This window comes from Notothenia coriiceps, unplaced genomic scaffold (genome assembly GCF_000735185.1).
Source record: "Notothenia coriiceps isolate Sejong01 unplaced genomic scaffold, NC01 NC01_scaffold00016672, whole genome shotgun sequence".
NCBI classification, from domain to species: Eukaryota; Metazoa; Chordata; class Actinopteri; order Perciformes; family Nototheniidae; genus Notothenia; species Notothenia coriiceps.
The window spans coordinates 50483-68393 of NW_011349373.1; the positions used below are offsets into that span (position 1 = coordinate 50483).

Here is a 17911-nt window from a genome sequence, read left to right on the forward strand (position 1 = left end):
CCCTAGTTATTTCATATTGAATATTATTACGTCTAAAAAAAACAAATATAAGCCATAATTAGAATAACTTATAAGTTTCATTGAATTTAATAGTTTTATGTACATCACCCACCATCACACTTTTCATAAATCTCATATTCAGCCTCATTTTCGTCGTCCTGTAACTAGACGAACAGATGTATAATATCAACATCTTTTTATACCTAATATAACAAAATGATTTCCCTTTTTACGTAATACTACTCTATTCGTCCTTGTGTCTGTGCATTACGCCGTTGTTTTTACAATTAATATATAGACATTATATTTGGTCACCATCCGATTGTAAAAATGAAGTTCGTACTTCATTACGAACGGTAAATCATGTCGGTCGATGTACCTTGACTCCAATTTAACTCAGCTTTCTCTAGTATATTACAAGTTGATATCAAGAAGTAGGCAAGGAGGCTTATAGTATAGTTCAGGTGTGACAGTAATACATAAATACACAAGAAAAACACTCATGACAGACACCCGACATTTAATATATGTAAAACGTTTAGGTCAAAACGTATGAAGTAATGGTCTCTTTACTCAGGTACGTCGCTTCTGATTTGTGTTTTACCAAGATTGTCGATGTAATAATAAAACGTACGCTTGAAAACTTTTTAAGTAAATAAAACAAAGGTTAGGGAGTATCATATGGTACACGACGGAAAATATACAACAGTCTCGTTTTTGTATTCCGACAAGTCTTCTGTGAGGTCTCGGACCACGCAGCGTTACGACGTTTACTCCAATAAATAAAAAGACGTGATTTATAGATTATGGTGTTGTTATATATGTAAATTACAATCCTAACTCTCTTGGATAATTATCCATACCATCCCTATTAAGTACCAACCATTTACTTTAACGCCATATTTCGTTCTTACGTTGTTCATATTTTCACTGAGAACAAAGATGAGACTTTCAAAGCATAACGAAAACTCAGCTTGGAGTACGAGAAGAGCTTTCGATTCTTGCGTCCCTCTTGTTCGAATTTGAAACTAAGGAACTAATATCTGACGTCTAACTCGCGTCTGCGTACTAAATATTGGTATGAGCGTTAGTTGACTTTTATCTTAGCACTCCTGAACCTCAGTACTCATCTGGGTGTGCAATGAGCATAAAGTAGAGAAACTCAAGATGAGTATGAGTGTATTCTCTCGAAAGATTATAGTGATTCTATCAAACAATCATTACAATTCCAGCAGCACTTTGTACATATAGGATTAACTATGTTTATAATCCTTATATAGGAGTTAAGTAGTCATCGCGTGAGGTGCTGTGATAGACGAGACAAACCGTTTAGACTCTATCACGACATGCGTACAGTCTATCATGGATCATAGATATTTATCTATAGCTTTATATCACGCTCGCGTAATCATTACTCGCAATACATCAACTCCTACTTCACCCTTTTCTGTTATTTCGATGTTTAAACAACACTATGTAGTGATCTCGAGATTATTAGTCGTAGCGTATTAGTAATATCCTTTGTCACGCTACAATCGTTTGTAAACGAACAATCTGAATACTAGATAAAGCTCGATTGAGTGGAAACAGTTGCGTACTTCGGGCTGAGTCTGATTATGTGAAGCGCACCTTTTCAAAGACATCTCATATCAATTCTAGTTCTCGTTAGACACCTATAACGTTTTACGCCATACTGTAGAAGTTTATAATAATTGTCGGGCGTTGTTACTTATTGGATACTGTCCTGTTCTACCTTTGCTCATGAGTGGTGTATGCATATTGTAGTGTTCTAAGAGGATCTCGGGACCCCTCTCCACCGTATACGACGGCTCCTTTTCTTCTCTCATCTCCTATATTACAAATCCATCTAACACAAATGCTGTTACACATAACAATTAGAAGAACATATATGTCGCATGAGATATACTTGTGGTAGATACGTATGGGTTACCTATCCACGGCGCGACAAATGGCGTATTTCTTACGTTTCGTAATTGATAGGGTGTGAGATATATCGAACTTACAACTTTTTTCATACACAGGAGTGCGCGTTGTACTCAGATATAATCTCTTACCTAGTGTCCGCCGTACCCTAACTGTATCTCTTTCTCTTAATCCGAAGTCGAAGACAGAGGGTAAAGATTTGTGTAACATAATAAGCAATATGCGTAAAGGCTCCCAGGAGCCACAGTAGAGAATCGAGGTGTAGGATGTGAGCGGTACACACAACGAGATCAGATCATCATTTGGTGTATATATGTAGGTCCGGCCATACAGGGCCACGAGACGCTGTGTAGTCTACGCTATCTCCGTAGCGGGTAATACCTATGTCGGTCGCTGTCAGTATGGCCGATGCGAGGGCTGACGCAGGAGAGGATAGACTCACTTCGTGCCGTCCGTCCGTATGATCATAGAGGAGCATGGCTCTGCTGTGCGCACGACACTAGTGGGGATCGGCACTTTTGGCGTGTGGTTGCACGGGTCAACACTACAAGCAGCCTATCTAAAAATTCCATCCAGACTGACTCAGGTGCTTGATGTAGTTATACATAAGGTTACAGTCGTCGCTTATATGGGGATATCTGGTTAAGAGCTCGGTCAGATGATCTCAGCGCGAGGAGTGGAGAGTTAAGTGATAGCTTGACGCGGGGACGACGCTCTCTGCGCACCGTAGAATGATACAGGACCAGCTTATCGCGATCTCAGAGGCTCGGAAGGTGGCGACGTTCGTCAGTCTTACCAGATCGTAGCGTGAGTAAATGCGTGTGCGGAGTCTAGTAGAGTCAGTGGGCCAATCACATACCCATTTGAGTCAACTTCGAGGTGTTAGGAGGGTTCGGTTTAACAGTTTTCGTTCAGGGGCAAGTATGTACAAGGTTACACTTAACCATTGTAAAACTGTACACTGCAATTTTGAATTAGGTACAGAGTAGATTAACTCGCTATTTGAGTTGGACGAAAGATATAAAACCGGCAGCTACACGAGTCCTTAGTCGAAGAAAGCGAGAATTATGGACGCCTACGACTTGTGCAAACGCGTATCATCGAGCGGTCTTTTGTAAAAAAACAAATTACACAAATAACCATCTGGACAAACAATTACGCCACACTCCATAGATGCTATAAGCGTGCCTACAAAAGAATGGATATCGTCTACTGTACTGTCCCATGAGCTCGCGGACAATTTTATAGGTAGTTCCCCTCCTAGCGACTCGACCAATGTCCAACCATGGAAGACTTTAGCCGAGTCCCTTCGATTTTCCCTGTCATCTTAACGGGAGAATTCTTGGAATCATACTCGGCTGTATTTTCAAAATGGGTATGAGCCAACTACTTTACCACGTTCAGTTATTATCTGGTACCCTTTTTGTCGGATGACGCTTCGCGCCAGAAAAACCTTTAGCGCGGTCAGAACAAACGTACGAAGAGAGAGCGCGTAATTAACAATGTATTACGTTCACTTTATCGTCGTCATCTTGTGACGTGTTCCAAGACATGTGTCATTCTCCAGGTAGACAACACGGATACCCACCTTTCAGAAGTTCTTTTTAACCAACGTGAAACAATCCTATCAAATCCAGTAAATGGGTTGCACTCCGAATATCTGTAACACACCAGTCAAGACTTTTGTCTTTGGGCCTAATAAGGGGCCCCGACAGTTAGATTGTAGGAAGAGTTATCCAAGGAATCTTGCGTGAAAGTCTTATAATTTATTACCTGTGAGTGTGTAAACTCAAACCAACCTAACTACAACCCTCTCTCACGCTACAATCGTTTATGAAAACCTCGACAATCAACTGAACAAATTTGGTATTAATGTATTAGACCCGCATAAATTGATGTGTAAACCGTCTGTGCACACGGCAACCAACTCTGTCGTCCAGTGATCTAAAGGCCCAGATACACCGGCCAGTCACCTGAGAAGTCGCCGACGCCGACACCGACTGTTGCGTCGCCGGACTCTCCTGCGTATTTGCCGACTTCGCGCACTGGAACACACCGCAAATTCGAGCCGAGCACGTATGAACTGCGCATGCGTGAGTGGCAATAATTCTCCTTACCAGCAGGCGGCGGTAGTGTGTATTCATCATTCAAAATAGGCAACAACCGGAACAACCGGAAGACAGAGAAGAAGAACAGACTCCGTGATATAAACAAACAACAAATAGCGTTTTTCTTTCCATTTTCACTCTCGTCCATTGAAAACATGAACGAACAGGAGCTCTATAAACCGATGAGGTGAAATAGCCGTCCGTGTGTGTTCCATCTTCCATTTGAAATCATTTGTTTACCTCCCTCACTTCCGTTAACGCTTCTCATGCACTGATTCGCTAGCTGAACAGCCAATCAGTGTTATCCCTTTGTCCGACTTCCGGTGGTGTTCCCGACGCCGATTCAGAAAAGGCGTCAGGTCGGCAGAAAAGCCCGATGGTGCGGCGCACATCACTCCGAATAGGGCGTGCCCACGCTTATGTTCGGCCCGACTCCCATTTACTGCCGATTTCGGGCCGGTGTATCTGGGCCTTTAGGGTCGAGTTTGACAGCTCCACACCGAGGGAGAGGCCTGCCGATGCGGAGCGGGAAGAGGCTTCAACAACGGCCACAGACGTCGGCGCAACCTGCACTAGCGAACCTGACGATGCCCATGACCTGCCTTTTAACTGGACACAGAAAAGATGGAGTGAGTGGAATGAAAGGTATCCATGGCTTTTCATAACAAATAAAAAATGTGGATGTGAGATTTACACAGAGGAAAAAAGTATATTGATCTCCCTGCCGCTCGCAAAAAAATCCACCTTTGTGCACCTTTCACAAGAATGGATTCAGGGAAAGCTGTGATCAACAGAATAACCTGCGGAAAAAGATTTATAAGCACTAAGAGCCAGGCACACGAAAAAGCGATCGAAATTTCGGAGATGAGAAAAAAGATGTCCTACCAAACAAGGTAGGCCTATTGGCAATCAATATTGATCTAATGCAGGAAACATATACATCTTTCAGGTCTGCCTATATGATTGCCAAAAAATAAATAAATAGGGCTCCCCCGAAAGCAAATGGGTAATTTGAACACTGTGAACAAATATATATCAAAAATAGTCCCCAACAAATACACTTCTGCATGAAACTACTATGCTGTTTAAGGAAATCAAAGAGGCTTTCAAAAAACGATTACATATTTATGAAAGGTATTGAAGCACTAATTCAATATTTGATGTGTGTTATCTAATCAAACACAATTAAATGTAATATGGCATGTTTAAGTGGTTATTATATATATGCGGAACTTCTTATTACTCCCCATCGCATGTACTATCACTCCTGATGAGCAGAACATTAAAGCATAGACAATGTCAAAGTAGAGGCACAAAATAAAATATGAACTTGAAAATGAGCAGAATAGGGTCCCTTTAAAAACAATTTCATTTAGTCAGCTGTAGTTTTCTTAACAGTATAAATAACTATCACAACACAAGATAAAGAAAACCCTATTCAATGCATTTTGCTGTTTATGTAGTAAACCCACATCAATGTGTCTCTGTAGTCGTGTGGAGCTGCAGCTGCTGAGGGAGAGGAGCGAGAGACATTGGAAGGGATGGGTGTCATGAAAGAGAGGGACTGTAAGAGAGAGGAAGGGAGGATTAGGGTGGGTGCCTGTGGTGGAGCATGATGTCAGAGGAATGTGTTGAGCCTCTCCTTTAACAAGCCGTGTGGAGCCCCGGCCACCTCAAGATTCTCCTCACACACACACACGCACACACACTTCACCCTGTTTAACTCTTTCTGCGTGCCCCATGCACGCACACACACTCGCTTTCACATACACACAGGATCCAAATGTTGATAGGTTGACAGATAACTTTTAAGTTAAGTTTAAGCTAGTTTATTTTTTACATTTTTCTATGTACATACAGTACATGATTTAGAAATTAAAGGTAATATTATTATAAATCTTTTTCCAATGCAAGACTCACATTGTCATTAAAGTATTGTGAAATGTGTTTTCAGTGGTTAGTTTCATTTTAGTTTTGTACTCTCTCAGCATCCGTTCCTGCAGCTGGGGCTTGTTTCAGGGATTACAGAGATGGAGGTGGAGGAAAGGAAGGGAAAAGAGAGAAAAAGGAGGAGAGGGGAGACAAGGAGAGAAAAAGGGAGTGGTAGAGAAAGCAAGGACAGGCAGATGGAAAAAGAGAGAAAGTGACTGTGTGGGAGAGCCAGACGCTGGGAACAGCTGGGAGACCATGACTAATAAAAGCAGTGAGGTAAGGATGGAGAGACAGGCTGTGTGTGGAGGGCAGCTGCTACTGTAAACCAACCTCAGTGAAGTCAAGAGTATTTATAGCAGGGTGAGCCCCCCCCCCCCACCCCATGCCTGAAATGCCTCCATTAGACTCATTTGTTTACATAATGACATCACTATGTATCACTATGTATCACTTGCGCTTCTATTGGTTAGTGCCCAATCACATTGTACTTGCTAGGCTAAGGGGCGGGACATCTCTAAGAGGTTGACCAACCACAACAGAGCCGGCCAGCTAACCAATCAGAGCAGACTGGGCTCTGGTTTCAGACAGAGGGTGAAAAGAGGTGCTTGTTGAACATTAAAGCATGGAGACATGTCACAGGAGAGACACTAAATACTGATATGAAACAGAGTGAGCAGAATAGGGCCTCTTTAAAGTCAAATGATTGTACTCTTTCCCACTTGGTCATAGAGCTGTAATATATATAAATGGTAATTTCCTGAATAAAAACATGATATTTACATTCATATATTTTCTATCCACCTGTTTTTATGCACAATTTTGTTTAGCGATTACATTTAAATGAAACAAAGTTCAATAAAAAACAGACATAGTGATTAAATCCTCCTGTAAGGGAGCCTAGGACTTGAACTTCTATTGATGCCTCCACTCCAGGTGTGAAGAGAGGAAAAACAGCAGCAAATGGAGCGATGAGAAGACCATAACCGTCTCCATTAATACTTTAAACTAACATTTGTTAGATTAAAGGTTAATAATATCGAACGTAGAACGAGGCTGATTTGCATCAACACTGCATGTCCAGGGGTTCCCAGCAATACACTCAACAAGTGTTAGTAGACCGGATGAGCGGTTCTGCGTAGACGTATTACCTGCACCAGAGCTAGAGGGACCAGTAGCAGGCCATGCAGGACGCTCTATGGATGAATGATAAACTGAGTTCTCAATGAGAAGAAGACAGGAGTTTGTATCTTGTCCAAGCCAGTGTTTAATTCAAGTGTGCACACTCTGTGGGCCCAGATACGGGGGATTTTGCTTGCGAGTGTCTCAGCGCTCCGCAGAAGTTAATAGAGTTAATGATCTTGTTCTCAGTTTGAACTGTAAAATTGGATTTAAACTCATCCAAAACATAAGATAATAGTTGAATTATTAATTAAATCAGTGTGTGTTTATTTAGTTGTTGATTTTATTCTTCTACATTATGCATTATCCACAACCAAAGTTCAAACTATAGTTTTTTTTATCCTTCATGGTGGTTTTTCTAAACTCTTAATATTGAAGTGCTTTTTTTCACATTCTGGGAAAAGGTTATATCATGAAATCTGGAATAAAGTCAGGGAACATTCCTTTAAAAAGTAGCCCATGTGAATAGTACACAGGCTGCAGAGAAAAGGGAGGTGCTTCCTGGAGAGAAAAGTGAAGTGGTACCTCAAATGTGCGTACGTCTTGTACAGTAAACCCGCTAAATACTTTGTTAGAATCCCACATGAGTGAGGAAAAGGCATGACGGGAAAAGAGGTCAATGTCAACAAGCCAAACCACCCACAGCATATAAATGTACACATTAAGTCTGTGAGTAAATGATTAGTGTACATTACAAGTTAATTACAACAACACGCCCTCAAACTCACTGCAGACATGGTCTGATCTGGTTAAAAAAGGATTGTTGAATGTGAATCTGCCTCACTCTGCACAGGTTCAATTAGTTTCAGAATTAGGTATAATAGCAAGTTAGTTTCAAAGTAGGAAATGTTCCTTGGTATTTCCATATTGGCACATTTGCTAAATAAAGTAAATGAGCAATGCACAGAAAAATGAGGCCAGGTTCTGATCCAAATGTTGATTAATATACCACAGGGTTTCTCAGAGAGGGACTACTGTGGTACGCAATATTATTATTTGTTAAGAATAAGAGTAACATTTCTTATACAAAAAGAACGTATGTTTTAATCCTCAAATCATGATACTGTTATAATTCAATATTCCTTTTTTAAATGATATTGTTAACATTCTTAAACGGTGCAACCAAAGCTATCCTGTTCACAACAATGTCTGTTTATTGTCAGTTTCAATTTCAATAACGGATCAAAATCAGGAGAATTGAGTTGCGGCGAGAAGTCGCTTTCACAGTTGGTTCAATTTTTTACCAAAATATTGAAATGGGGCAGTATTATTGCAAAGACCAAAGAGTGCATACAGCGGCACAATCTTCTATCTAACAAATGAAAACTAATCAACAACAGCACTTTTCATTTGCATTACTGAAATGCAAGTGTACAGGTAAAACAGCTAAGCCTTTTAATGTGGCATGTGTTGACTAAAATCGAAGTTCCTGTAATGAAATAAACATCCCTTAGACTTTTAACGTTCAACCCAATACAGTCGGATGTATCAGTAAAATGTAAGGCGCCTAGTACATGTTAATCTTTGGTCCCAAATGTGGCAAATGTTTTTCAGACTCAAGTAGACTTTGTTCAGCTTTACAGTGGAAAGTGCTTCGCTGTTTAAACAGAAGGGTGGGGAGAAGTTTTCTCTGGAAATCAAGACTGCTTATTCAGTCCTCTTTTCAACCGTTCCTGACGGGGAATTAAAGAGTCCAGTGTTTCATTATTTCGGAACATTTAATGTGGCTGGCCGCTGCCTATTTCACCACAGTGCAGCAAGGCGCAGGAAGTTTTATAAGCAGCCGTCCCAGTAGCCTGGGGCCTGGAAGGACCTCTCTCTAGTAAAATTGGAGAGCAAGAAATAAGTGGCTCAATTATATATATGTGTGTGTGTGTGTGTGTGTGTGTGTGTGTGTGTGTGTGTGTGTGTGTGTGTGCGTGCGTGCGTGCGTGCGTGCTGTACTGGAAATAGAGAGCTCAGTTGGCTGTGGGTCTTAAGCTGGCCTCCACATGTTGTAAAAACACAAACGCAAAGCAGAAGCAGGTTACTACAGGGCACAGAGCGAGTAAAATACTTTATTTGTGTGTCATGTGCTTTTAGTGAAGCAAGGTACTGCTGTGAGTCAAGGGGGGGGGGGATAATGCTGAGCTCGGCCCTTTGATGAGAGTTAGCGTCAAAATGTAATTTGAGTACTGCTGTGGACTACACAGTATTTTTTTTCGTTGTTTGTGTAAATGTAGACCCCCACATATATAACAACAAAGACTATAACACACTTTTGTGCAGCATCTATTATTAATCTTGCAAGCTTAGTGAACCCGGAAATGTTGAGTACCCCAACGTTTTATGATAGAAATGTATAATACGGGTCCCCAGCACAAAGAAACTGCTGGATGGTAACTTGCATATGTTGGCAATTTGCACAATTATCATAAATGGCGTTAATCAGCAATAATGAACATTATATGTTTGCAGATTTTGAGTGGTTTTGGGGTTTAGTTAGGATTCTTTCAGGATCCAAAATGGAACCAGAAAGTTGCAATATTTGTATTCTCAGGGGGCCGATTTTTACTTCTATGAGTAGTGTTGCAACCATTGGATATAGAGAGCAGAAGATGAAAATGATTGCTTCTACTGTGGACAATTCTTTTTCAAATGGATAAGCAATTTGTCCAATCCAGATGATCGAGAGTCCACTTTAACTTCAAAATCGACCCAAAATGAATTAAAATCAGCCCACCGGTAGTACAAATATGGCCTTTCTGGTTCAAACTGCCATTTTGGATCCTGAAAATGTCAGAAATGCATTCAGCATCCTCAATAATCCCTGAAACCACTCCAAAATCGACCTAATCGGCAATGCCATTTTTTAACTATTGTCAACAAGCTATAATGCTAATTAATGCTAAATATGCAACTTGTGCTAATTGTGTTAATTGCCCAACATCCCACCAATAGTTAGCACCCGGCATTTTTTATGTGGTATCCGTACTATACATTTCTAACATAAAACTTTGGGGTGCTCAACATTTCCGGGTTCACAATAGGACTGAGCTAACAACTAGACTTTAAAGTATGTGCAATATAAAGTTAAATATACGGCTTTATTATTATTATTATTATTATTACTGGCTTCTAAATCTAATTTAGACTACGCAACTATGCTAACACAATCTGTAATAACTCTGCAATATATACTTTTACTTTCACTACTGTTACCTGGCTGCTATCACACTAGACTACTACGTCACTCGACTAACTTTATTTTATTAAAAAAAAAAAAACTATTACTTATTGTTTTCCACCTGGATGGGTACTTTTGCAAATTGTGATTCATATCATTTCTATCTCTAATATTTTATGCATGCCTCCTAATTAATATTTTGCCTCTTCACTTTTGCTGTTACAATGTGCTTCCCCGAATAAGGTATGCTAACTCTGATTCTAACTTTATTCTTCGAAAACATTTCTTTACAGCTTTGCCCATCCCTCTACAATCCTGTCGCTCCACTTTGTGAAGATGTAGTCTGTTGGATCTCCATGGAGATGTCTCCAAACACCGTCTCCTCTGTCTTGTTCCCATGGTCACTTTGGCTGCTGTTCTTCCTGACCCCCGTCACCCGGACAACCAGCTCCACCCCCTCCTCTGAAGCTCCTCCGCCGGCCAATACTACGCTGCTGTTTGACAGTGGCACCAGCCTGCGGAACTGCAGCTGCTCCGCGGTGCTGCGGGACTGTGACGAGGCTCTGGCCAACTCGCTGTGCAGGTGCCACACGGCCCTCCGCTCCGCCCTCCCCCCCGCAGGCCTCACAGAGCCCGGGACCCTCACCGTGTGGGTGAAGGAACTCTGGGTCCTGGAGGAGCTTCTGAACAGCAGCAGGGTCGGCCATTTGCGGTTGTCTTTTTGTGGAATAAAACCAATGGACAGTCAGTACCTGGCTCTGCTGGATCTGCAGACCCTCAGGATCCACAGCGCAGTCCCAGAGGCCCCCTACCCCCACCAGGAGATGACCATCTCCCCAGCAGCGGGGCTTGCGATGGAGATAGAAACCCTCACCTTTGACATCTCCTCCTCCCTCCGCGTGACCTTTCTGGATGTAGCAGTTCTCAACGGGCTCTCTGCCCTGAAGGCGTACAGTGTTTTGGGACCACCTGCTCAAACCCTCCCCCAGCACTTCCCCCACCTGGCCTTACCCCTTGCTCTGCCATCCACTGATACTCCTGGTGACCCTACAGACCCCAGTGAGCAGGTCTCAGAGCCTCCACTGCTTTTTACGTTTGTCTACTAACAACAACAAGCTCCTATCACTGAAAAAACTGAAGCGTTGACTTTAATTAAATGTATTATGTCAACAATTTACACACGTGTATTAGGTTAATTAAACGTAATAATATTATGTTTAAATAAAAGTATTAGGTTCAACCTTATATTATTGCTTACACATAACCTTATTCAGTTATGTGTAATTTGTTGACATTTCAGTTCAGTTTCTTCAGTGTATTCAGGCCCATGCATGCAGTACAAGGGACAACTGGTGCGCAGGAGTTACTACATAGCTGGATGTACTGTAGGAGAAGTTGCACATGTGGAATATAAGACCCTTTTGGGTGACAGGCTGCTGTACTGGGGAGCCTAAGTACTCCAGGATTCTCACATGTTTGCTTCCCACCCCTGAAAGATAATGCAGACAAACACACAAACACAAGGTTTGGGAACGTTAACAGAAGCTACCGAGTCATGCCTTTCTTTAGAATATTGTTGGTATCCTTATACAACATAAATAATGTTGAAGCTGTAACGGCCTTGATTCTCACGTCTATCTATGCGATGCTTTACTTGTGCTAATGTTTTGGAACTGCAGCTCATATTTGGGTGTAGATACATGGTGTGTTTACATGCGGAAATATTATCATGTAAGCACAATATCCATGCTTAACAATTTACTAATGCTTCATGGATCATACTGTAGGGCTGTGAGCTGAGAAAGAGGGAATTACAATTTGAATATTTCTTCCCATGTCCACATTCATGGCAGGAAGAAGACATAAGCCCGTTTTTAAGTAAGTGAGTTTTGGGTTGCCAGGTTGTGAAAAAATATTGGTATTTTACTTTCTAATAAGCAAAATAAAGTGAATTATAAAAAAGTCAGTCGATAATTACTTAATTAAATTATTTACGTTTAAATTAAATGGTTATAACATTGACACTCTTTATAGACAAAGTAATTTAAGCAACTTGGCAACTTCTGATTATAATGGCTGTTAAGTTATCATAAAGCATTAGTCAATCATTTGTTAACCATTTGTAAAGGCAAAGATAGTAACTAGAAAAAGTTTTGTTTTTTACTAGAAAAAGTAAAAACCCTTTAAAAGTTTGCCTTACTAGGAGGTACCCAAATATGTTTATGCGGAGGAATGAGTTCATGGAAAAAAGCTTATACAAGAACAAGCTGTTAACATGGTTCACTATTAGAGCTAATGTTGGATCTCATCAAACCTTCTTATAATCTCAATAAGAGCTTACATTTTTAAGCTCTTAAATCGAGTGTTAGCAGCTTATCTGCAGATGTTCTCGTAAATACTACTCTCCGTGTTCACTCTGACAATAGGACGCCACACAGGCCATGGGTTACGCCTGACATTATAACACAAGTTATTATGGAGGTCACATCACTGCGTGTCCACATCTGGCCTTGAACATTTTCTTTCCAACTGCCAATTTTCACATTAGATCCGGAACACTTGACAGTATTGTGAGCTCAAGCTGGTTTTGTAGCCCAGCTTTCAAGTGTTGATCCGATGACACCCAGCAGGTGAACATGTGACAAGTGTAACCACAGTGTAGCTACAACTGTCCAGATGGAATCATACACCACAACAATAATATCCACAGGGTGAGATGTTCAAGACCCCACTAACAGCTGCCAATATTATGTTAGCTCCTCGCCAATCTAGGTGTAGTCAGATATATCAAGGCAGAAGGATTGCATGGACAGTAGGGTGCAGTTGTTTCTGATTGATATGAAGGCAGTTGATGAGTGAAAAGAGAAACTTGAATATATCAGTGGAGAAACTGAAAAATTAATGATTTTTTCCTACAGGATACAAGGGCTTACTCAATGGTTCCATGAGTCTGAAAATGATGTATGGGTGTGTACACCACCATCATCAAGTGTTCCTCCCCCAGTGCATTGTAGTTTGATGTGAATGATGAGAAGCCTGTCCCAGGCTAATTGATTTGATGTATTAATGAGGTTTTAATCCCAAAAGTGAAGCAAATTTTTCTCGAATCGCGCCCGAACATTGAACATTTGCCACTTGGTCGATGAGTTAGTTTGACGCTGACATCATGACGTTGTTTGATCAGAAATTAAGGAACGCTGTGTTGGCTATCATCAATAAATAATCATAAACGCCCCACATGTGGATGAGTTAACACGATTTTAAAGTAACATGGCGTGTATAACAGTAACATGGCCGCTGCATTTATTCCTTATTTAGATGACTTAATTTTTAGTGTTGGCGAAGAGGCTACATTGTTAACATAGACCTGATCGAGCTCCATTGAGAAAACAAGTGTTTTAAAAACGGTTTGCTTGGCGTCTTGCGGACGGAAATAAAGTCAGAACCCTTCAAATCTGCATCATATAGTTTCAACATACTTAAATCTGTGCAAATGTATTGCAATAAAATCACATCAAAATTGGGTTAGCTTTGGTTCAAACTGCTGTAGTAATTCAGATAAGCTTGTTAGCAATACATACCGCGGTCAAACTTGTGTTGCTCTGAAACGTTGGTTTGAAGACAGCATAACACAAGGACAAAGACTGTTAATAAGAACCATTTTCGCAGGACAATGGTTTTTACAAAGTAACGGAGTCCGAGGTTTAATGCAGCCCTGGATTAAAGAATGTTTATCCAACTGGATGAAAGCCATGCCATATTTGGTAAATTGTAAAGGGTTTATAGATGTCTGCGTTGTATCTACAGTTCTAATTTGCAACATGTGGCGGGTCTTGTAGTTCACCTTCATGTCAGACTGCTGTACGCTGCAGTCTCAATAAATGACTTGCTGTGGGGAAAGGAGAAAGCTAAAGAACAAATGCATGCCTCAGGGATCAATAGAGCACAATAAAAAACAAGATGTTTTGTGGCAGCTGATTCCAGTGAACACTGGCTGGAACCTGTCCAAACAATCCAGTGTGGGGTCAGCCTGTGCACCGGGGCTGGAGGATATCTTCAGTCGGGAAGGGAGCTCTAAAAGTGGTTTTACTTTGTTAAAGATATATATTTAAAGTAAATTATAGTCTAACTGTCTTTTGTCCAGATTAGGACAGCTGTCCGGGGCAAAAACATAGAAGATAGTATAAGTAAACAGAAAAATGGAGGACAAGGACTGTGTCAGTCTGCTGTTGTATGAGGAGGCGCAGTAGGCTGCTGCGTTTTCCCAGCTGCTCTTATTGAGTGCAGATGGCTTAATAAAACAAGTTGTTTTGTAACAGGTTAGAATGGACGGCCAATTAACAAGATTGTTAGGACCCTATGTCACCAGGCAACTATTAGCACTGTGTTTGGATCAGGACAATGACTCTGTTTAGTTGATTGAGTTATGCGCTTATCAGCAAGCTAAGAGCCAAGATGGCTGCTCTCTTTAAGGATAGAGCAGGAAGGGAGAGAGAAGGCGTCACTCTGAATTTCCCTGAACTTCCTCAGTGGTCTGCGTTTTGTCTCTGGATAGTATTTGCAGTCACTTACGCTGAATGTGAGAGGGATTACAGGACAGTTTGGAAAAAAAGAAGTCAAGGTTGTTTCATGCTTTCGTCTGCTCTCTGGTTCCAGCTCATATCCTGTGAGAGACTTGCTTAAAGCTGCTCTCACAAACACAATCCAGATTCCAGGGCCAACACTTCTGTTCCGCAGATCATTCAATCACCCGTGTGTGTGTGTGTGTGTGTGTGTGTGTGTGTGTGTGTGTGTGTGTGTGTGTGTGTGTGTGTGTGTGTGTGTGTGTGTGTGTGTGTGTGTGTGTGTGTGTGTGTGCAATTGAAGCAACATGGGTGTGTGTTATCTCCTTTTTGCCAACATCACAGTGAATTGGGTTTAATTCAACATCACAGTGATACATTCACAGATAGAATGTGTGCAGTACACAGTTGCTCAAAAGACTCACGGTGTATAACTTAATAACTCCATAGTTTTCTATATTTAGGGGATCAACTCATTCAAAGAGTTTTAAAACAGCTTCATGATGCAAACATTTGAAGAAAAAGAAAGGAAAATAGATACTTGCCCAGTTACTCCCAGAGGAACAGGGATTAAACACTGTGTCAGGATTTTGCACCATGTTGAGTGCCTCTAATTTATATACCAAGAAAAATTTGGTAATTAGAACAAATCAAAACAGTGCTACTTTAGATGCGTTAAAACTTACATTGCATATTTTACATTAGCCATAAGTCTGTTGTCGCTACTGCAACTATTGATTCTAAAATTCCATTTCAACCTGATTTTTATTTTTCAGTTATTTAGTTTTGTATTTTTATGTCAAATGTAAGTCCTATACTATCTATTATGTTAGCTCTGTTCAGCTGCTTACTGCTCCACTTTGTTTACCCTCTTGTCTCTAACTGTGTCTGTCTGCTGCTTAATGCTGAGCATACTCTGTCCAGTGGCCTTTTACTGAAAACAGCTCACTTAAGGCAGAATGGAACTGCAAAGGCACATTAGTGGCCTCCATCATGCTGTGTAAATCACCTTCTTCTATGATACTTACCATTATTTGAGCTTATACTGATCTTTTCACCTATTTACAATTATTTAAAGACTTTACTGTCTTTATTTAGTTTTGTGTATACTTTATTTTTTCCTGCCGTGTTATTTGTTAAAGCTGCACACTTGCAACATTTGCACTTCTTACTGCTTCTTTCCACTTCATGGTAAGGCTCTCTTTTGGTACCTGGGGCTTTTATTGATTTTGTGTTCAACTGCAGACACTACCACCCTCTGCACTGTCAACAAGACACTTGCAGAATCCTTTCATTAGCAACCAAAACAGAGGTCCTTCCTGAATTGTATGGATAATATCATTACTACATGTTTGTTTCCTGTGACAATTCTCTATGATTGATCAGTGGTCCACCCCTGTTTTTTTGGCTAACCTCGCTTCGGACCTCCACCATGGTGTTCCCAAAGAAAGTATAAACAACTTTTGCAAATGGAAACCAAACAGTGCCAGTGGAGCTGATTAGAGCCCTAGCGGCTGTGCCATGCAGTGGAAATGTGGCATTACTGTTTCTTTAACACTTGTGTATGGAAACAGGATGATGACTATACTGCCTGGGCCTGGAAGTTTTACCATGCCCCTTTTCTGAAACAATACTTAACCGTGGCTCTTTCTTTGTTGAATGGAAACACATTTCATTATGCAACAGGCAAAAATGAATGCCTTTGTAACTGCGATGATTACCATCTGGAAATAATACAGCCAGAGCATGGCAAGTTGCTCAGTAAAGAGGAGTTGGTACTGAAAGGCGTTCCAGACACCTTTTTGTTGCCTTTGCGCCAACATTTAACAGCCAGTGTTCAGCAGAGGAACAGACAGGGAGTTCACCCACCCATAACATTATTGCTCTTACCGAGAAATCCGCATTTAGTCACTCCCATCTGGTGAACGGGGTGATTACACACCTATTAATGCTTTTCAGACAGGATTGTCAGAGCAGGCCATGAGACTTGGTGCTCATGCTCCCTTCAGCACAGCATTAAAACGTCTGGAACATTCCACCACAAAATGATTGAAAATGAGATCACTGGGTTTTTTGGGTTTGACATCACTCTTTTGTGTTGGAGCCTCGACCTCCTTTTCTTTCTCTTTCTTTTTTTCTCTGTCTTAATCTTCATCACCGCACCTTAAGTAATGCATCAGGGAATGTAATTATTCAAATGTAAAACACAGATTTGTAATGTGTAAGCCAAGGCTAATGCGCCTTAGGTTGGAACACATGACAGCAGATCTGCATTTGTACAACTGTTGACATGTTGAGTGAATCGTGTACTGTTTTAAGAACGGCTTGTGTATTTAGGACTGGCTTGAGAGGTTTGATTTGTATATAATTTGGCTTATTTAAGAAGATTCCAGGAGCTAATTTGTTTATCATGAAAGACGATGTGGATTGTTCATTTTGCCCACACACTTTGTCCCTCTGTATAGCCTGAGAAAATAAAATACTTTTTTTGGTTGTTTCTGTTTCTTTTTTTTCCGTGTAAAACTTCAGATTTGAGCTTTCTAGCTTCATCTATGTTGTTGAAGCTCCCATTGATGATTACTACTCAGTGTATCTGCTTCAATTCGATCATTTGTAGCTTTCTTAAGACCACATTTCAGTGCAAGTTTTTCTTTCTTTGACCATATTGCTCATTTCTAAACATGCTGCATAAACATCTTTTCTATGTACTCACCAAAGTTCTTGTTTAGGTCACGGCAACACTGCTAACTAAGGATGACAGGACAAGAAACATGAGCAGTCAGCAGGCTTGATGAGTAATGGATTACATTTAACGGGAGTACGTAATAAGGATACAAAAAAGGGAACTGTATTGGAATAAAATTACATTATAAAAATATTATTAAAAATTGAGATTAGCATTATTACAATACATTTAGAAATAGAGATAAATATATTATAGGTAAACGTACTGAATGGATTTTCTTTATGGTTTATATTTAGGCTACTTTAATTATTGTTCATTTTAAATACATTTTTCT

General features: G+C 40.6%; 1 protein-coding gene across 3 annotated transcripts in view; it reads left to right on the forward strand.

Moving 5' to 3' along the window:
- LOC104949629 (uncharacterized protein C21orf62 homolog) overlaps positions 1 to 17385 on the forward strand; it is a 25451-nt gene extending 8066 nt beyond the window's left edge. For all 3 annotated transcript variants that reach the window (XM_010776013.1, XM_010776011.1, XM_010776012.1), the window contains one exon: positions 10623 to 17385. In XM_010776013.1, the coding sequence (XP_010774315.1) occupies positions 10686 to 11435 (750 nt within the window). In that variant the 5' untranslated portion in view covers positions 10623 to 10685 and the 3' untranslated portion in view covers positions 11436 to 17385. The remainder of the gene's footprint in view (positions 1 to 10622) is intronic.
- Positions 17386 to 17911: the final 526 nt, after the last annotated feature.